Below are 22,102 nucleotides of genomic sequence, written 5' to 3'. Positions count from 1 at the left end.
GGTGGAAAATGAATGCATTACCAAGAGAGAATTGCCATCAGAAAACAGAGAAAGGACCTTCTTTGTCTTCTTGCGTTTACTCAATTACCTCACACAACTCATCCGACAAAAATCGACATTCATCATTCACATCAATACTGTACTAACAAATTTACAGTAAATGAGTTAAATCAGAACAAGTCTGCAATTAACATAAGAAGAATAAAGTACCAAGTACACCTAGCAAAAGATAACACTCATATACTAAGGGAGTAATACTCCCAAACCATTTTTTTTAAGCTTTGGCCTTTCCAGCATTCCCTGGGAAGGTAAGTATATAAGTATATACAATTTTCTGGAATTGTTTGTTTTGTTTCATAATGCATGTAAGAATGTTGTCATCATCAAAAGGGAGGAGACTAACCAGCCAAATGAGTCAGACTTGACTCGGAGAGGTGGCTGGAATACAGAAAGGGAAAATGTAATATACAGTATATTAAATCTAAATGATGAAAAAAGATGAAAAATTCTGATAAATAGAAATTCTATCTATTAAACCCATGTTTGTTAAAAATAGAGAAACTTTCAGAATCCAATAAAATATCAAACTTTTCACACCAAAGCATAATCAAGTCTTCTAAAAATTCCTACATTTGCAAAAAATAACAGATTTGTAAGTAATTTCGATTTTTCCTAGTATACAAACCTAGAGCTATTTATAGGGTAGTCTTTCAGCTACGCCGAAAGTATACCCTATAAATAGCGGAGCGTTTGTATCTACGCCGGAAAAATTATGTTGTATGGTTAAAATAGTGTCACACCCACTGCACTCGAGAATTATCTCTTTGAGTACTTTAAAAATCTGCGGGTTAATCTCGCATGATCAATAGGGAATCTTGCTTAAATCACTTATGTCCTATTTTCTTTCTGATCTGATAATTCTGAATGAAGATATAATCATTGATTTGCTTTAATTCATCACTATCTGATTCATTATGTCACAATTGGTCATTTTTTTACTATACAGTGATATGCTCCATTCTGACAACTACATGGGCAGGAATCCAGCATATTGCAAACAGAATTTATTAAGGAGCTCTTTAACATGTAATGCCAGATGGTTCTAATGTGCGTAAACTTTCAGATTCTACGGCACTTCTCGAACCACAATAAGTGACAAATTTAAGATTAATTTGATCTTCAATTATTTTACCAATCTTGATTGCTAGTAAAACAGTTGATAGCTAAGATGTGAATAGTAATGCTAACGTAGGTGCTCTTTTTTTGTCACAGTGGGTGGAACATGTCAAGAGGAGGAAAAAGTAGAAGCAGGGTCTTCTTCGAGGGCAAAGAAATCTGTTAGAGATCTGTTTTTGCCCTCAGGTATTCTACCTTTAGAGCCTTCTCCGTCTTACTCTTCTGAAGGAATGGCGAAAAAGAAAGACAACTCAGAACTTCCGTATCCTCTGACTGCATATAAAGCGGTTCTATCTGATTCCCCAATACTTCTCTATGTAATGAGCCTGATATCAGGCAACAGACAACAACAAGGCGATGGACTTGGTCCTAAAAATGCTGTAGCCTTCCTTAGATCTAGAGTGCATTCTGTCCACGAAGAGACTGCTACAAATCTTCACTACGAGTTCCCGGTCTCCAGCTGCTGCTCATTTTTCCCCTGCTACTGTGGTAGCCGTACATAGTGTCTGATGTTACCCCTTCCAGCCAGACCAGGACTACTGTTGATGTAGTTCATGACAGGTCTTCATCTTCAGTAGCCTCATTGCCACCTGCTAAAGTCTACCCATTGACGACTTCTGGGAAAGGGAGACAGCGGCCTAGTACTCCCTTGCTTCTCTATCTGCAAGGGAGTATCAGGCCACTGCACACACAAGGTGTAAAGAGAGTTTTGCTTCAGTGTCCAGACAGCTGCCCCGCCTTCAAGCAAGAGCGATCAGGGGCTTAAAGTTCTTCTTGAGAACCTACTACAGTTAAGAGCACAAAGCGTGCCCAAATCCCTTCCGTGACTGGCACCTTGAGAGTCCTTGCATTCAAGCACTCACTCTTCGGAAGAAGAGCTCTCACTTGAGGTTGATCCTCAAATTCATTAAGGTTCACCTATCCACAGGAGTATAAGAGTGCATTCACCCTCACCCCTTGAGTAAATTCCAGTGCTAAAACTCTCTTTTGTTCACGAGCGCTCCTCTGTCTACCAGCACGCTCCTGTCCACCCTCACCTGTTAAAAGTACTCTCCTGATTGTGTGCACTTCTGTTCACCAGCACTCACCTATTAGTGATGGCACGATTATACACTAGCATTCACCTGTGGCTTTAAAACCTATTTATAAGCTTTAGCATGTACAGTGTATGTCTATCTCTAGAAACACCATCTCCTTTTGGCTTCAAGAAACAATAAGAAGAGCAGGTTCCCCTCTGGCAGGGAATCCCAAAGACCCTGCATATACAAGCACTCACAAAATCAAGGGGGATTGGTGCAACACTTGCCTTTCAAAAGAACCTGTCAGTTTTACTAGTGTTGAAGTCGGGTGTCTGGGAGCACCAGACAAGCTTCACAGACCAATACCTGTGGGATTGTACCCACAAGACCTTTAAGACCTTTTTTCTAGGACTTGTGGTAGCTGGTCAACAAATTATGTTGTAGACAAGAATGTCTGGTCCTCTTTCCTTTCCCCCTGCTTTAGGGTGCTGCGGTTGCGCCATTATTCGCTGGAAAGGACTTTGATGCAGGTAAGCAACCGTACCAAGTTACTATTCTATATAAGTAGATATACAATGGAAATATTTCCCCCCATCTTCCTAACAAAGAGGAGGATGGATAGAAATGTAAACCCATCACTTTTAATAACAATATATTTCAGATTGTTCTGAGAATCTATTCTAAGATTAATAAATGGCAGATTGGAGCCAACATTCTTGCAACTAACTCTTCAGGTTCAAGTGTTTTGCCTCCAGGATTTTAAACCAGCCGGTCTGGTTATAAGAACTTCCTCCGTACTTAGAATAAGTCTCCTGTTAAAAGACAAGGGTTTGTATTTATGCAGGAATTTGTATTCTTCCTAACTAGATAAATTTGTCTCAAACACTTTGTGGTTACTCGGTGTGCTGGTAGGGAGGGATTGCCCGCCACCTGCCAATAACTACCTTGTTATGAATTTTAACAGACGAGTTCCAGCTTTGCTGAAATCATAATCGAATTATAGAACCCAGGTTAATATTGTTAAGAATACAAAAAAATCATTGATATTTGCAAGAAGTAATAGATTAACAATAAACCTATCAATTTTTTTCTCAATGGAAAAGCAAACTCTTATTATCAATAAACTCATAGATCTGTATCCACAAAATAACTAACATTGTCTCTTGCTTACATGCCTCTTACATTGCTTACAGCAACAGTATAACAATAAACATATACAAGTAGTGTAAAATGTTATTTTTATTAATAAAATAAATTTTTGAATATACTTACCCGATAATCATGTAGCTGTCAACTCCGTTGCCCGACAGAATTCTATGGAGGGATACGCCAGCTATCACAATACTAGAAGGGGGTGTATTTACCAGCGCCACCTGTGGCCAGGTACTCAAGTACTTCTTGTTGACACCTCCTCAATTATTCCTCGGTCCACTGGTTCTCTATGGGGAGGAAGGGAGGGTCGATTAAATCATGATTATCGGGTAAGTATATTCAAAAATTTATTTTATTAATAAAAATAACATTTTTCAATATTAAACTTACCCGATAATCATGTAGCTGATTCACACCCAGGGGGGTGGGTGAAAAACCAGTGTACAAGACTAAAGGATAGCTAAGTATCCCGTATTTCATATAATCAGTTATCCTACAATAACAATGAAATAATAAGTACCTGGTAAGGAAGTCGACTTGAACCGTTACTCTGCCTTTAATAAGATCGTCTTCCTTACTGAGCGCAGCGTTCCTCTTGGGAGGCTGAATCAACTCAAAGGTGCTAAAGTATACAGGGCTGCAACCCATACTAAAGGACCTCATCACAACCTTTAACCTCGGCGCTTCTCAAGAAAGAATTGACCACCCGCCAAATCAACAAGGATGTGGAAGGCTTCTTAGCCGACCGTACAACCCATAAAAAGTATTCAAGAGAAAGGTTAAAAAGTTATGGGATTATGGGAATGTAGTGGCTGAGCCCTCGCCTACTACTGCATTCGTTGCTACGAATGGTCCCAGGGTGTAGCAGTACTCGTAAAGAGACTGGACATCTTTGAGATAGAATGATGCGAACACTGACTTGCTTCTCCAATAGGTTGCATCCATAACACTCTGCAGAGAACGGTTCTGTTTGAAGGCCACTGAAGTAGCCACAGCTCTCACTTCATGTGTCCTTACCTTCAGCAAAGCAAGGTCTTCTTCCTTCAGATGAGAATTTGCTTCTCTAATCAGAAGCCTGATGTAGTAAGAAACTGCGTTCTTAGACATTGGTAGAGAAGGCTTCTTGATAGCACACCATAAGGCTTCTGATTGTCCTCGTAATGGTTTTGACCTTCTTAGATAGTACTTAAGAGCTCTAACTGGGCAAAGTACTCTCTCCAGTTCGTTCCCCACCATGTTGGACAGGCTTGGGATCTCGAACGACTTAGGCCAAGGACGGGAAGGAAGCTCGTTTTTAGCCAAAAAACCGAGCTGCAAGGAACATGTAGCCGTTTCAGATGTGAAACTTATGTTCCTGCTGAAGGCGTGGATCTCACTTACTCTTTTACCTGTTGCTAAGCACACGAGGAAAAGAGTTTTTAATGTGAGGTCCTTAAAAGAGGCTGATTGGAGCGGTTCAAATCCTGATGACATTAGGAACCTTAGGACCACGTCTAGATTCCAGCCTGGAGTGGACAACCGACGTTCCTTTGAGGTCTCAAAAGACCTAAGGAGGTCCTGTAGATCTTTGTTGGAGGAAAGATCCAAGCCTCTGTGGCGGAAAACCGCTGCCAACATACTTCTGTAACCCTTGATCGTAGGAGCTGATAGGGATCTTACGTTCCTTAGATGTAACAGGAAGTCAGCAATCTGGGTTACAGTGGTACTGGTTGAGGAAACTGCATTGGCCTTGCACCAGCTTCGGAAGACTTCCCATTTAGACTGATAGACTCTGAGAGTGGATGTCGTCCTTGCTCTGGCAATCGCTCTGGCTGCCTCCTTCGAAAAGCCTCTAGCTCTTGAGAGTCTTTCGATAGTCTGAAGGCAGTCAGACGAAGAGCGTGGAGGTTTGGGTGTACCTTCTTTACGTGAGGTTGACGCAGAAGGTCCACTCTTAGAGGAAGAGTCCTGGGAACGTCGACCAGCCATTGCAGTACCTCGGTGAACCATACTCTCGCGGGCCAGAGGGGAGCAACCAACGTCAGCCGTGTCCCTTTGTGAGAGGCGAACTTCTGAAGTACCCTGTTGACAATCTTGAACGGCGGGAATGCATACAGGTCGAGATGGGACCAATCCAGCAGAAAGGCATCCACGCGAACTGCCGCTGGGTCTGGAATCGGAGAACAATACAAGAGGAGCCTCTTGGTCATCGAGGTAGCGAATAGATCTATGGTTGGCTGACCCCACAGGGCCCAAAGTCTGCTGCAAACATTCTTGTGAAGGGTCCACTCTGTGGGGAAGACCTGACCCTTCCGGCTGAGGCGATCTGCCATGACATTCATATCGCCCTGAATGAGCCTCGTTACCAGCGTGAGCTTTCGATCTTTTGACCAAATGAGGAGGTCCCTTGCGATCTCGAACAACTTCCTCGAAGGAGTCCCTCCCTGCTTGGAGATGTAAGCCAAGGCTGTGGTGTTGTCGGAGTTCACCTCCACCACCTTGTTTAGCTGGAGGGACTTGAAGTTTATCAAGGCCAGATGAACTGCCAACAACTCCTTGCAATAGATGTGAAGTGTCCTTTGCTCCTGATTCCATGTTCCCGAGCATTCCTGTCCGTCCAGTGTCGCACCCCAGCCCGTGTCCGATGCGTCCGAGAAGAGACGGTGGTCGGGGGTCTGAACAGCCAATGGTAGACCTTCCTTGAGAAGAATGCTGTTCTTCCACCACGTTAGAGTAGACCTCATCTCTTCGGAAACAGGAACTGAGACCGTCTCTAGCGTCATGTCCTTTATCCAGTGAGCAGCTAGATGATACTGAAGGGGGCGGAGGTGGAGTCTCCCTAACTCGATGAACAGGGCCAGCGATGAAAGTGTCCCTGTTAGACTCATCCACTGCCTGACTAAGCATCGGTTCCTTCTCAGCATGCTCTGGATGCATTCTAGGGCTTGGAAGATCCTTGGGGCCGACGGACAAGTCCGAAAAGCTCGACTCTGAAGATCCATACCCAAGGAGACAATGGTCTGGGATGGAACGAGCTGAGACTCCTCAAAATTGACCAGGAGGCCCAGTTCCTTGGTCAGATCCATAGTCCATTTGAAAATCTCCAAACAGCGACGACTTGTGGGAGCTCTTAAAAGCCAGTCGTCTGACGGAGCCGGACACAAGATCATGATACTGCTGCACAGTCTGTGAACTGTCAATCATGGGCAAGCGAGGAAGTACAGTGACAACCCGAATCTGTCTAGACTGTCTGGGTCGTACAGACAACTCCTTAACGGGTTGCTGAGGTTGCCGCACTGCGTCACAACAAGTCACTTCTGTTGGTTGTTGAACGTCTTCCCCGTGACACATTGACTCCGTAAACAAAAAATCCTCTAACAAGGACTAAGCTTGGACTGCATGTCATGCAACACAGCTCAAGGTCTATGGGAGCAGGTGTGGTAACAGACGGGATTAGCGACTGAAGTGGAACCATTACCTTCCCTGTAAGCATGTTATGCTTAAATAAAAGTCCATAAGAGGTTATGCAGCTAAAGGCTCCCTCCAAATGACAGAGTCCTCAAGGGAATATCAGAAGGAGGGAGAAAAGAACTTTCTCATCTACAGGGACCTTATCCTAGAAAAGCTAAGTTCTCTGAGTGAGGGTTCACTGGTGCAAAAGCAGCAGACTAGAAGGCAACGTTATGAAACTGCTTGACAGTCTAGTGAGTTGGCAACAACCCAAGATGTGTTGAGAAGCATGCGGTAAGGTATGCAGAGCATGATGTATGCAGAGTATGCTGTATGCAGAGCATGCTGTATGTAGAGCATGTTGTATGCAGAGCATGCTGAATGCAGAGCATGCTGTATGCAGAGCATGTTGTATGCAGAGCATGCTGAATGCAGAGCATGCTGTATGCTGAGCATGTAGTAAGCAGAGCCTGCTATAAGCAGAGCCTGCTGTAAGGAAAGCAGAGCGTGTGCATGGCGTTTAACATTTCTCAGAAATTCCATGACCAGTGCTAGAGTGCTTTATGCATGCTTGCATGGGGTTTAAACCATGGTATGAAAATGGAGATAAGGTATGCTGAACAGCAGAGTCAGAACGAGCTGGAACAACAATAGTTGTGGTTTCCTCTTCAAGACTCCGTTGAGGGAACACCTGAGGCTCAGTCTGCAAAGGCTGAATAAAAGACAAGAAGAAGGAAGGCGCATGGGTGGAGGAGGCTGACTCCTAGCATGAGTGGTTGAACCCAAGGGTTGCGCTTGCTGAGCGGTTGGCGGAAGCGGAGTAGCAAGTTCCAGTTCCTGTGGTGTGAGCGGAGCGCGATGAGGAAGAGGCTGCGCAGAACAAGGTAAATGTCTCGCAAGCTGAGGCTCCTGAGGCGCAAGGCTAAGGTGTTGTGGTGCTTGCCTTGTGGAGGGTTGAATTCGCTGCAGCGAGAGCTGAGGAGACTGACTCATGGACGGGAGAGGTTGTTGTACCTCAACCGAGTGTTGCATCACTGGTGGAGCAGCAAGTGGAGGCGGAGGAAGAGAGGTATAATCCTCCTGATCCCATTGTAAAGGTTGCCTTAAGGAAGGCGGAGGCTGAACACCACAGGGAACAGCAAACTCAGCACGTGGCTCAACATCGTACGCCTGGCAGGTGGTACTGCGATCAGGCGGAGCGAGCGTAGGCGGAGGGAGTGTAGGCGGAGGCGGAGGAGTAACACTCTCAGCCCGACACTCACGCATTAAGTCCGAAAGCTGTGCTTGCATGGACTGTAGTAGAGTCCACAACATCGTACGCCTGGCAGGTGGTACTGCGATCAGGCGGAGCGAGTGTAGGTGGAGGGAGTGTAGGCGGAGGCGGAGGAGTAACACTCTCAGCCCGACACTCACGCATCAAGTCCGAAAGCTGTGCTTGCATGGACTGTAGTAGAGTCCACAACATCGTACGCCTGGCAGATGGTACTGCGATCAGGCGGAGCGAGTGTAGGTGGAGGGAGTGTAGGCGGAGGCGGAGGAGCAACACTCTCAGCCCGACACTCACGCATCAAGTCCGAAAGCTGTGCTTGCATGGACTGTAGTAGAGTTCACAACATCGTACGCCTGGCAGGTGGAACTGCGATCAGGCGGAGCGATCATAGGCGGGGGGGAGTGTAGGCGGAGGCGGTGTAATCAACTGATGACTGAGGAGAGTCAGAGCTAACCCAATGACTGCATTCGGGTTGTGAACTTTAACTTCGTACGTCTGGCATAGGTCTGGACTTAACGTTTAAGAGGTCTTGAGACCTGAGACCAGCGTTACTCTGCCTTTATTTTCTCCCCTAATCTCTTCTGCAGACGAGCAAAATAAGGGCTCAATCGTCTGCGGGTGGGAGTGACGGTCTCGGTAAGACACGCCCACAACCACCGAGGATACTTCTGTGCGCCGATCAAGGCCTGCTGAACCCTTATGCCCTTCGACATTGCTTCTCCCCTGGGCTTGGGAGCTTGCAAGAGGTCCCGGACTGGGAGGACGACTGGCGCGCACAAAAGTACCCTCACGCACTAATCACTTATCACTTTGATTTCTGTTTGCACTTATTTCACTGAACTCGAAACTTTAAGTGGTTTGTACCTGAAATACGCAATTCTATCCTTTCTCAAAGTTAGTAATTGCGAAAACAGAATTACAATGTAACAGAAAAATCTAAAGAAAGATAATTCAGTGGCTGGAAAGAGACTAAACACTAGATCACTCTAGAAACGTTTAGTTTCTTCCCCTAAAGAGACTAGGGAGAAGAGCAAAAACGATAACGACGTTACTCGTACGCCTGGCAGGCTTGAATGAAACGTTTATCCTCTTTCTCCCTCCGTCTCTATCTCTCCTCTCTCTCTCTCTCTTGACTTAGAACCTGAGAGAAGAGCCCAATCATATATATCGTTAAAACATATTATTGTTAAAGGAAAAAACTGAAAAGTTCCTTTATTAGGATCAAAACCATTAAGTTAAGAAAGAATGAACAAAACGCTAGACACGGTTACTCTTACTGCAACGTGAAACCGTGAACATTCTTTCTCTATCGTAACGATAGAGTGCAAGTTGAACGTTCTGAACGTCAACAACTGCAGAGACAAAACAAAACGTTAGTTCAACTTTGAAAACAGTACGAGACTATCAAAGAAATTCTTTCAAACTCTGTGGCGGAAATAGCATAATATGTTAACAGGCAAAACCGAAATGACGGGCTCAAAGTTTATTAACTTCGGTAAAAGACCGCCTACTATTAGGAAGGTCGAATATAAACAAATATAAAAATTAATTTTAATGAGTTTATAATAAAAGGAAGTTAATCGAAGAGGCCTATAAGAGGCGGAGAGATATAAAATAAATCTATAACTTTTGTTAAGCAAAATTAAGAAAGAGAGTCTATACTCTCTTAGACACCAACACTTCCGTCTAAGGGAAGGGTCAGCCATTGAAAGGTGAACGAGAGTTCATACTCTCTCGTCACCATAATTAATCAAATTAATTCCAAAAGCTAACTAAGCTAATATAGAAGTTTCCAGTAAAGCGACAGCCGAAATCAAAGAGAAATACTTCACCAAAGTCGTGAAAATACTCCAAGAACATAAGCGTATCCCAGAACGTCTTGCCGGAAGCACGACAGAGGAATAATTGAGGAGGTGTCAACAAGAAGTACTTGAGTACCTGGCCACAGGTGGCGCTGGTAAATACACCCCCTTCTAGTATTGTGATAGCTGGCGTATCCCTCCATAGAATTCTGTCGGGCCACGGAGTTGACAGCTACATGATTATCGGGTAAGTTTAATATTGAAAAATCAAATACTTTAAATAATAACACAGCAGTAACAATACAGGACTGCAGTGAAAAAGGCAACACTGGTTCTTTACTTACCATCTCCTTCGTTCTCCCTTGTCGATGTTACGTTTGTTGGGGAAAACATAACAGGCAGTGGTTGCTTTGGCAAGAATGTTGTAACAGTCTTCTGCTGTTTTGGTGTTATAACAGGCAGCGATCGATTTGGAAAGAATGTTGTAATATGCAGCTGTTGATTTTGTCTTTTCATTTTGTCATATGCCTGCTGCAAAGGTGACATTGCATCAGTTAGGCCCCGGTTTACTTTAATGCTGCGCTGCATATGTGGGTCGTATTCGTTTATCTTGTCTTTCAAATCCTTACACAGACTAAACACTTCACTCAATTTTTCTAAAGTCCAATTCTGGGGTTCAGCTTCTTCAAATTCCTCATCCTCCTCTTTCGGCAAAGTAACCATGTCTTCTCCCTCTACATTTGCCCATTCTTCATGCTCCTCTATATGCATGACAATATCTTCCTCTTTCATGTTTACCATTTCATACCCGCCGAGCAGTCTAGCGATGCTTAGTATCTTCCTAATATTATCATTAATTTGTGGGAAGCCTTTGAAATCTTCAACTACCTCACTCCACAAATTCCTCCAGCAAGCATTGACCGTTTCAGGCCGTAATTCATCCACTGCCAATCTAATGAACGTGATGGCATCGGCAATAGTGAACTCCCTCCAGGTCTCCATTACACTTATGTCTGGGTCTGCACACACTGACATCTTAATCATCTCGAAGACCTGTCGAGTGTAGGAGGCTTTTATACACCATTGGATGCCTTGGTACAGAGGTTGTACACTGGGACTTACATCGGATGGCAGAAATTCGACATGTACATGTTCGTTTTCAATGACGATTTCTTGAGGATGGCAGGGAGCATTATCTATTATCAGTAATACCTTGAAAGGCAGACCTTCCCTTCCTAAATAAGCCTCTACCTCAGGTATAAAACACTGATGGAACCACTGCTTGAATAGTGAAGCAGTGACCCATGCCTTTGCATTGTGTTGCCAATAAACAGGCAGTGAGGTCTTGACTTTGTCTTTCAAGGGTGGTGGATTTTCCATGTGGTACACAACGCCTGGGATGATCGTGTGACCTGCTGCATTACTACAAAGAACTAAGCTCAGCCGATCTTTCCAATCTTTAATCCCAAGCACCCGCTTTGAAAGTTTGTGAATATAAGTTCCGTTAGGCATTCTCTTCCAAAAAAGTCCCGCTTCATCACAACTGAAAACTTGCCTGGGATCATAGCCTCCCTCTCTTACGATTTCTTTTAACTCTGTATAATGCGTGCCTTCTACCGTTGCCTCATCTGAAAAATCCCCTTCTCCCTCAGGTAAGTTCTTTAAATGATGCCTAGCCTTGAACTTTTCTAGCCATCCCTTACTTGCCTTAAATGGCTTGATTTCCTCTGTGGTACCTTTATCACGTTCACTAGTAGCAAATTCTTCATGAAGGCTTAAGGCCTTCTTCCGTAGCATGTGACTATCGATGGTAAACCCTTCCTTTGCCATGTCTTCGATCCACACTTTCAACGCTTTCTCAGTTCTAATCATAACTCTCCCACCTAATGTCGTGGTTACTTTAGCACTGGCAGGAGCAGTAGCGCAGCTTGCTCTTATAATATGCCTTTTCCTAAAAATTCCACGAATTGAAGATTCATTCTTCCCGTATTTTCTAGCTACATCCATATATGACAAATGGTCTTTTTCTATTAAGTCAAGAATTTTGACCTTCTCCAAAAGAGACAACACGTGACGAGACCTCCTGGGCTTTAACCTGATACTTGAATCCCTTACGACATGGTTAGAGTCCATATTCATCTAAATGGCAGAGTTTCCTTTCTTCGCACAGTTTTACGCTTTTCCCAGCTCCTCTAGCTCCAAACCAATGAGAACAACTGGAGCAGGTGAAAAGTGTTGTTACCTAAAGAGAGAGATTCGTTAATAGCCATTGCAGCATCTACGCTAATAACACTTCTAAGTACAGTATACCCAGTACAGTACATGATTCAAATTTCTATTACCTTCATTTGGAATCCTGTCTTAAGGTACCCCTCCAAAAATATACACAGCTATTATGGTCAAAACTTACTTAATATATAATAAGTTTAATGATTCTAATAATAATTTTAATAGTTTTAATAATAATTTTGATATTTTTAATAATTTTGATATTTTCAATAATTTTGATATTTTCAATAAATTTGATATTTTCAATAATTTTGATAATAATAAGGCTAATAATTTAAACGATAATAATTTTCATAATAATAATTTCATTAATAATAATCCTAAAAGTAATTTGTGTTTTTCCTAGCTATACAAACTTACGACCTTTAAAATCTGGAACTGTCTTTAGCAGAGTTGGAACAGGCGCTGAAATCGTTAATGAGGTAATTAACGACAGGTGACAAGCGCAGGCGAGTAAGATGGAACGTCTAACTCCAGAGGACTCAGGTTTTGGTTCAGGACTGAGAAAGGTAGTCAAGGTGGAATATTTAACTTTTAGAGGACTCAGAATTTGTATATATAGGAAAAATATAAATTACGGTACTTTTAAGAGTTTTTATTTGTTCCGTGGAATACATCAGTCTCCATGGTCCCCACATGGGAGTGAAGGAGATGACTTCAGCAACCTTCCATCAGTTCATCATAGGGAAGAATATGCTGAATATGCTGATAGGGCCTCGCCAGTAATTGGTCATGTGCCGGGTACTAGGTCAAGGATTATATGGAATTGGGCTATATGGCCAAGAAATGTAGCTTACCAGCTTAATGGCCCATCTAGCACGTAATGGTACAATTGTTTCATCACCAAGTGAGGGAAGGGAAAGAAGAGCCAGTCATTCTACCTTTCTTCCAGACTTCCATCCAGCACGTTACCATAGAGAAGATGCTTTCTGTCCTGTATGAGGGATGGGCTGGCTATACAATTTCTTGAGAAGTACCAGGCCCCAACAGGGACAAGAACAATAATGTTGAAGGATTTACAGGTATACTGTACTCTCTCGAACAGAAGGCTGTGATGATTGTTTGGCGCTTCCGAACTTCTTCATCACCTGTCCGACTGCAAGATTCTTCTGAGTTTAAAGTGGGACAAATACCCCTTATTTTGGGAATTTTAGTTTGAGCTGATACTTTGACGCCCTTAAAGATCTAATCATATGCTCTTTGACTGACTCACAAAGCTAGAAAGAGAACAAGTTCTTTGGCACCTTTTTCTTGGTTCTACCTGTTCTGAAAAACCTGAGATGTTAATTCCTTTTCAGACAGCACCGCAGAGCCCACCTCTTCATTAACCTAACGTTTCATAAAGTTAAGAGGACGGAGGTCTTGAACCTGGGACAATTGCCAAGGGGTTCTGGGTTTTGTCCTGAATCTCAACATAAACCTAAAATGACCTCCTTCCAACCTGAGTTAATACAAAGGTCCATGCAACTTGCCAACTCTCTTTGCCAATGCTACTGCTAGCAAAATACTGTCTTGTGAGTTAGATCTATGCCAGATGACCATCGCAAATACTCGTACAGGGTACAACATGGGTCACGTTCCACTTGGGAGGACTGAGATCCCAGGGTGGGCAAGATTTCTCAAAGCTCTTCCCAAGCACAGGCAACTTTCACGGGGAGCAAAGGTCTACTGTATGCTCTTCAGTCAGTAAACAGGGCTCTAGCTCAGCAGTCACTGCTACTGTCTTGACCAGTAGCTTGTACAGTACTTGGTCTATCATGAAACCAAGCACTGGAAGCAGAGGAGTGACAAGTGGAGGATTTTGGAGCAATCGGGTCCTTCCACAAAACCATGCACTGGTCAATGTTCCTTGAAACTCAGCCTGATAAAGTTGTCTTGTGCCTCATTGATTAACTGCTCTTCCTCTTTGAGAAGAACATCTGAAATCTGGGCGACAGGCATGGAAGAAAAAGCAGGAACAGATGAAGTGATGGGAAGGCAAGGACGTATGCCTTAGTTCCTTCTGTGGACTATCCAAGTTAATGGAAAAGGGTAGTGTTCTTCCTACCCGTCGCCTATATGACTGCTCGGTTCCATTAAGAACAAGAGCCGAAGCTTCTTCCCAAAAGGAAAGTGTGTAAGCGATGTGCTGTTTTGAAGAACATAAACGCACCCAGAGTGATCAAGAGAAATTACCTACTTCAACAGAAACATAAGGATGAGTGGGAAGGTTCCTTGCCGCTATGCGATTCTGTTGAGTAAGAGGAGTCTAGGTTGAAGATCATCCTTAGAATGCCGATAAGCTCTGTGCTCTTAGAAAATCTAAATGGAAGTATGTGACTGGAGCTCTGCAACTTAAACATTCCATTCCCTGAAGCATAGAAGGTTCTGGTGAATCTGACACCATCTGATGTTACCTATCTACAGTAAGCAATAATCGGACCAAACATAGTTTGACTTTGCTGATCAGAAGCAGAACCGGTGTTTTTCAACATGATATAGCCGTTGGCTTGTTTCTGTAGGCTGATATTCTAGTAATATGTGACGATAATGTCTCACTTGGTGCGTTCCTCTAAAGGATCCTACTGCTGGGCTGTCGAATACCAAGAAGACCTCTTGAACTCCCAGAAGAAGTAAAAGGGAGAGGGTTGTACCCAACTCCTGATGAAGGAGTAAGCGCTAGGTCACTTGAGAGACCAATTACTAAAAGGAGCTAGCTAACAAAACAACTTTGTGTTGGGTATGAGCCTTGTACGTACCCTCCTCATGCCCTTGGGGAGAGGCATACGCAAGAACATCAAAACCACAGTTACATCGATCGGTCATTTCAGACATCCTTTTCTTCTTTGGACGAAGTGGAAGCACTTGGTCGAGGGTATTGATTTTCATACGAGAACAAAGAAATCAGAGTACAGATTTCCAAGGTATGAGAAGGGTAAATCTCTAAGTATTACCTTCCGTCCCTATGGAGATACAAACTTTGAATCCTTATAGTCGAAGTCGACACTTTCCCTGCAGGGGACAGGAAGCCCTAAGCTAGTTCCAAGCTTGGTGGATATGACAAATAACGGTAATGTCATATATATAAGGGTCTAGGAGACCATATAACGGATTTTGAGCAAAGCGAAAAATCTATTTTTCGGTGAGATGGCCATGTCGTCCTGATTGAAGGTTCCTTTAGGCAGCTTTCTAAGGGATATTTGGCTACAGTGATACCCCCAGAGAATTGACCACAGGCCTCCAGAATTCTAACTCCTGGCGCGAGTATCCTTAAAATAACTCTTAAGGATATCACATAATATCAGGGGATGTATTTCTTGATACGACACATGGCAGTCTTAACCCCAAATAGAATTTTCGCTCTAAGGGGGAAGAGTGGCGAATTTGAAGGGGAGCCGCTATCAAGGTTACCCGGTGGATCTCCTCCCGGTACCACCACGGCAAACTACTCCTTTTAACGTAGCCAATTAAGCAGGGTGTTCTCCCACGTTGCTCTCAATGTTGTTACTGTTTTTAAGGAATATTACAATGTAATCTCCAGCATCTTCATCCTCTGGAAAGTTGAGTATTTAATCTTTCCTGTGTATAATTTTTAGCTCCCTTCTCACAGTTAAATTAACATAATTTACGTGTGTTAAGTGGAGCACTGCCATCCCCAGAGGCGGCCATTTTAAGACTCCTGTCGCACGCCATAAATGCTTTATTTAGTTAGTAGTGCGACGTTCCCGATATTTAGTTATAAAGAAATTCTAGCTAGTTAGGCAAAATTATACTAGTGAAGATAGCTTTACACATGTAATATTTCATCTTCCGAATAAACGTTTCTCTCGTATACGATAGGGCCTCGGTGGTATTAGCATAGCCGAGATCCACACTCGAGTTAGGCTAGCCTAACTTGTTTTAGTATACTTTAGTAACGTTATCCCCCGTTTAACCCCTAGTATTGTTTTTATTAGTATAATTCAATACGCTTCTCTTTTAGAGAAATGAGGATACAAACCCTTCTTTCCCCCCCGAGTGCCGCCGTCCTAGGCGACAACCCTATCTTCCGTCATTGCCATCGAGTAGTGTACTCCGGCTTGACTTGGATAGTGTTTTACTATCGATCTTCTTTGCCGGTGAGTATCCCGGCTCTGAAATAAAGGATTTTGACGAAGGAAAAATCTATTTCTGGGGAGAGACCTGTGACGCCCGGTGAAAAGGGTCCTTCTTTACACTTTTCTAAAATAAATCTTCCAAATATACTAGAGAAAGATAAAAGCATGGAATGCAGAGGTTACTACCCTCGCGCGATCACCTTGTGGGTGTCGTGTATACAACAAGGGCGTGTGAAAACCACTATTCACAGGCTGTCTTCCATTTAGATAATCCCTTCATCAAAGGGGAGGGCCGTGACAGGCCCTAGAATACAGTTGGACTACCCCACCGACACCTACTACTCGTGCCCTCCAGGTCATCCTTCTGCAAGAACATATGGCTTGGCAAGGAAAGGGTGGGTCCGTACAAAAATAACCGGGAAGGGTTTCACCGGGCGTCACAGGTCTCTCCCCAGAAATAGATTTTTCCTTCGTCAAAATCCCTTTTCTGGGTCAATCTGTGACGGCCGGTGAAAATGTACCAGAGAATGCCTTCCAAGCCCAATAAAGTAATAACATAATGCGGAGAATACAATCACCATGTACGACAATAATACATACATACATACATATACCAAGGGCACTTCCCCCAATTTTGGGGGGTAGCCGACAACAACAAGAAACAAAACAAAAAAGGGGACCTCTACTCTCTACGTTCCTCCAGCCTAACCAGGAACTCAGCCGAGTTCAGCTGGTACTGCTAGGGTGCCACAGCCCAACCTCCCACATTTCCACCACAGATGAAGCTTCATACGGCTGAGTCCCCTACTGCTGCTACCTCCGCGGTCATCTAAGGCACCGGAGGAAGCAGCAGGGCCTACCGGAACTGCGTCACAATCGCTCGCCATTCATTCCTATTTCTAACACGCTCTCTTGCCTCTCTCACATCTATCCTCCTATCACCCAGAGCTTTCTTCACACCATCCATCCACCCAAACCTTGGCCTTCCTCTTGTACTTCTCCCATCAACTCTTGCATTCATCACCTTCTTTAGCAGACAGCCATTTTCCATTCTCTCAACATGGCCAAACCACCTCAACACATTCATATCCACTCTAGCTGCTAACTCATTTCTTACACCCGTTCTCACCCTCACCACTTCGTTCCTAACCCTATCTACTCGAGATACACCAGCCATACTCCTCAGACACTTCATCTCAAACACATTCAATTTCTGTCTCTCCATCACTTTCATTCCCCACAACTCCGATCCATACATCACAGTTGGTACAATCACTTTCTCATATAGAACTCTCTTTACATTCATGCCCAACCCTCTATTTTTTACTACTCCCTTAACTGCCCCCAACACTTTGCAACCTTCATTCACTCTCTGACGTACATCTGCTTCCACTCCACCATTTGCTGCAACAACAGACCCCAAGTACTTAAACTGATCCACCTCCTCAAGTAACTCTCTATTCAACATGACATTCAACCTTGCACCACCTTCCCTTCTCGTACATCTCATAACCTTACTCTTACCCACATTAACTCTCAACTTCCTTCTCTCACACACCCTTCCAAATTCTGTCACTAGTCGGTCAAGCTTCTCTTCTGTGTCTGCTACCAGTACAGTATCATCCGCAAACAACAACTGATTTACAGTACCTCCCATTCATGGTCATTCTCGCCTACCAGTTTTAATCCTCGTCCAAGCACTCGAGCATTCACCTCTCTCACCACTCCATCAACATACAAGTTAAACAACCACGGCGACATCACACATCCCTGTCTCAGCCCCACTCTCACCGGAAACCAATCACTCACTTCATTTCCTATTCTAACACATGCTTTACTACCTTTGTAGAAACTTTTCACTGCTTGCAACAACCTTCCACCAACTCCATATGACCTCATCACATTCCACATTGCTTCCCTATCAACTCTATCATATGCTTTCTCCAGATCCATAAACGCAACATACACCTCCTTACCTTTTGCTAAATATTTCTCGCATATCTGCCTAACTGTAAAAATCTGATTCATACAACCCCTACCTCTTCTAAAACCACCCTGTACTTCCAAGATTGCATTCTCTGTTTTATCCTTAATCCTATTAATCAGTACTCTACCATACACTTTTCCAACTACACTCAACAAACTAATACCTCTTGAATTACAACACTCATGCACATCTCCCTTACCCTTATATAGTGGTACAATACATGCACAGACCCAATCTACTGGTACCATTGACAACACAAAACACACATTAAACAATCTCACCAACCATTCAAGTACAGTCACACCCCCTTCCTTCAACATCTCAGCTTTCACACCATCCATACCAGATGCTTTTCCTACTCTCGTTTCATCTAGTGCTCTCCTCACTTCCTCTATTGTAATCTCTCTCTCATTCTCATCTCCCATCACTGGCACCTCAACACCTGGAACAGCAATTATATCTGCCTCCCTATCATCCTCAACATTCAGCAAACTTTCAAAATAATATAATATAATAATATAATATAATAATGTAAGTAACGTCCAATTACCAACTAGCCAAATGACATAGGGAACGTAAGGTTAAATAACTAAGACAACAAGGAATCAACTGAGTGTCGAATCACAAAAGGCATCAAACCTTACATGTCTAAGCATATCTAAACATTAAAGGAACGGTAACTACAATAACAGATAAACCAGGGGTGCACAACCTTTTGAGCTACTCGGGCCACATCATCAAACATATATCTAGTCGAGGGCCACTAGACTAGATTTTACGTGAAATGATAAATAGTTTGTAGAATGTTTAAAGATAAAAAAAACACAGTTGCTCACCTGTTTTGTTTTAATGAGATTTTTGACACTGAAATTCATGTACAAGTTTTTTTATGTTAGGATGGAAATTTGTGGTTGCCAGTCTTAAAACAGAGTGCAGATTTTGATCACTTAGCCTGCTACGAATATTTGACTTGGTCTGGTTGAGCAGACTAAATGTTTGTTCACATATGTAGGTAGAGCCAAATAAGCTTGCATAAATAGCATCTTTGTTTCTCAAATAAGGACACTGATCTTTGGCCAAGCAATTATAAAAGTTGAGCAAGTCCCCTTCATTATACTTGGTACGAAGGCTGTCATTATTCTGAAGATCAATCAGTTCGAGTTGTGCTTCGAATTCTACTTCATCAGGAGATACAGAAAAGGGGTTGCTGAACAACTTCAAATCATTGACTTCTTTCTTTAGGTCCTCAAATCGGCTCTCAAAGGCCTCCAAAAGTTTTCCTAATTTTGCTGCATAATATTCATGTCTATTGCATAGTTCACCAACAAATTTTTCATAAGGCTTGTGCTTTGTCAGATAATGCATTTGCAAATTGTATTCCTTACAAACGGCCACAATATTCTGGCATATCAAGCAAATGATTTTTTTTTTTCACTGTTTTCCACAAAGAAATATTTATCTGTCCATATTTCTTGAAATTTTCTATGTTCATCTTCAAGCTTTCTTTTTCGACTTGAGTTTTTGTCCACAGAAGTACCAGAAGCCATAGTAGCTAAGCAAAATTAATCTGAAAACACTACAATGATAAATGCCTGGCCTTGTAGCAATATCTCCTATTTTAGACTGCAAAGAAACTATCGGAGCCTAGACAAATTGGCTAACTTGGAGGGTTGCCAAATAATCATTTTACAAACTTTTTAAACTGGAATTTAGATGCATTAGGAAACCATAATTATGAATGTAAAATACAATAAAAAAAGAAAAACAAGAAAAACAAAAACAGGTTTCGTATCTGTTTAAAAAGAGAATAGTATTCAAAATTATGAATTTTAGATATAACTTCAGGTGGTTACCTTCCCTTCACAACAACGAGGTTACTCCCGTCTAGACAATGTTGTAGACAGCCATACGCGTTCACCTCTTGTCTCGACTGCTTTCGTGTTCGAGGATGGTGATGAAATTATGAATTTAGTGAATGAACTGATTATAGATAATGAGATAATTCAACAATAACAAGAAAACACAAAGAATAATACATATATATATATATATATATATATATATATATATATATATATATATATGTATGTACAGTATGTCTATGTATGTACATATATATATATATATATATATATATATATATATATATATATATATATATATATATATATATATATATATATATATATATATATATATGTTTATATATGCACAGACACATATACATACATACATACATATGTATGTGTGTGTTTGTGTGTGTGTGTGTTATATAGTACATTTTTACTATTTGTAATTATATCATAAGACGGAGTAATATGTTTATATTTATTGTTTTCTTTTACTGTACAGAGAGTGATATATTGTGTTTTCTATGATAACTTCGAGGGCCGCAACTACCCAGGAGAGTGGCGACGAGGTGTGAGTGGCGGGTAGGAGGGAGAAGAGAAGAGATGGAAGAAAGAAAGAAGTAGAGATTAAAGGGGAGGGAAAAGGCTCCCCGCTGCCATCGTCGGGTATTTAAGGGCCTGTAAGATCTTTAGATAGTGGCATTTGACAACCATAGGGGATTTCCAACCCGTATATTTTTTAAAAATCATCAAAGTCCCTGTTCTGGAAGTAATTGATGGAGGTATCTACTGTCCGTATATCATGAGCTTGGGGAAATTAATCCGGATTAGTATGTTTAAAGAAGTAGAGGATTTGTTGTCTGACACCGTGAATGGAAATAGTACCTCCTTGTTCCCCGATAACCAAGGGGCCAGACGAGCGGGTGGCAGTTCTAGCTAAAAAAGGCCTTGAGAGTAGTGACTGGACACAGATAAAAGATCCTGGGGAAGAAGAATAATCTTCCGAGGGGAGCACCTATTTTGCGGATCCTCATTTCTTAGCTAGGAAAGCATTGTCTGGAGAAAGGAGTTCTTCGGCTGAAGGAAGGAAATCTATGTTTTCCGGGTTCATGAGAGAGCTGCTAGTTCTGATATTCCATCACCTGAGGCCAAAGCCGTTAGAAATAAAGTCTTCCTAAGAAGAGTGATATAAGAGCAGGATTCATTGTCCGTGTCCGGCGCAAGTTTTGAGGACACCGTTCATAGACCAGAGTCCTTTTGTGGCCGAACCGAAGGTCAAAGCCTAGCACATGTTTTTGGAATAGATGAGAAATAGGAATCAGCTAGGTTAATGTTAAACCCAACAAGGAAGATCTTCTTCAAAGCTGACTTGATGGTGGTTAAAGTGCTAACTGTTAGGCCTTTGCCAAATAAGAACCTCAAGAAAGAGATGGCTATATTCGGAGACATACGAGTATGGTCTGAACTCTTAGGGAATCTGCTAGTTGTTAACGGCCGAATCATATTGGCGAATTGTCGAGTCCCTTTTGTCTGATTCGATGAAGAGATCGATTTCCGGTTCAATGTTCGCGTCTCTACGAGCTGCAAACTTCCTGTAGTCCACAAAGTTAGAGTTTTGGTTATCCTTGAGCAATCTGACACAGTGAGTTTGGATTACTTGAGTCAGTTTGGGGAACGGGATCCGGAAGGGACGGAGTTTCAACTCGAGGAGGAGAGGAACCCAACTGTTCTTGGCCAGTGAGGTGGTACTAAAGCCACTGCCCCCCGGAAGGAGCGTAGTTTGTGTAAAAGTCTCATTAGAAGATTCACTGGGGGAAATAGGTAAACCTTCTTCTAATGGTTCCTGAGTATCCACCGGAATGAAATTATGTCTAGAGACCATTCTGACTCCAGTGGTTCCATCCTGGCTAGTGAGTCAGCTCTCACATTCTGGACTCCCGCAAGGTGAGTTACTGACAGGATCCAGTTCTTTTCTGTTAGCCAGGCGAAGATAGTGACCAGGATCCGATTCAGGTTGGGTGACTTGGATCCTCCCCTGTTGACGCAGTGTAC

At 42.6% G+C, this 22,102-nt stretch overlaps 1 protein-coding gene across 5 annotated transcripts in view; it reads right to left on the bottom strand.

Moving 5' to 3' along the window:
* Positions 1-22,102, bottom strand: part of LOC137624275 (tigger transposable element-derived protein 1-like) — a 79,092-nt gene that overhangs the window by 2,903 nt on the left and 54,087 nt on the right. For all 5 annotated transcript variants that reach the window (XM_068354816.1, XM_068354814.1, XM_068354813.1 and 2 more), the window contains one exon: positions 10,193-12,090. In XM_068354816.1, coding sequence (XP_068210917.1) covers positions 10,193-11,987 — 1,795 coding nt within the window. In that variant the 5' untranslated portion in view covers positions 11,988-12,090. The remainder of the gene's footprint in view (positions 1-10,192; positions 12,091-22,102) is intronic.

This window comes from Palaemon carinicauda, chromosome 31, assembly GCF_036898095.1.
Source record: "Palaemon carinicauda isolate YSFRI2023 chromosome 31, ASM3689809v2, whole genome shotgun sequence".
Classification (NCBI taxonomy): domain Eukaryota; kingdom Metazoa; phylum Arthropoda; class Malacostraca; order Decapoda; family Palaemonidae; genus Palaemon; species Palaemon carinicauda.
Note: the sequence above shows the minus strand (reverse complement) of the source record. Positions and strands in the feature narration are given on the sequence as shown.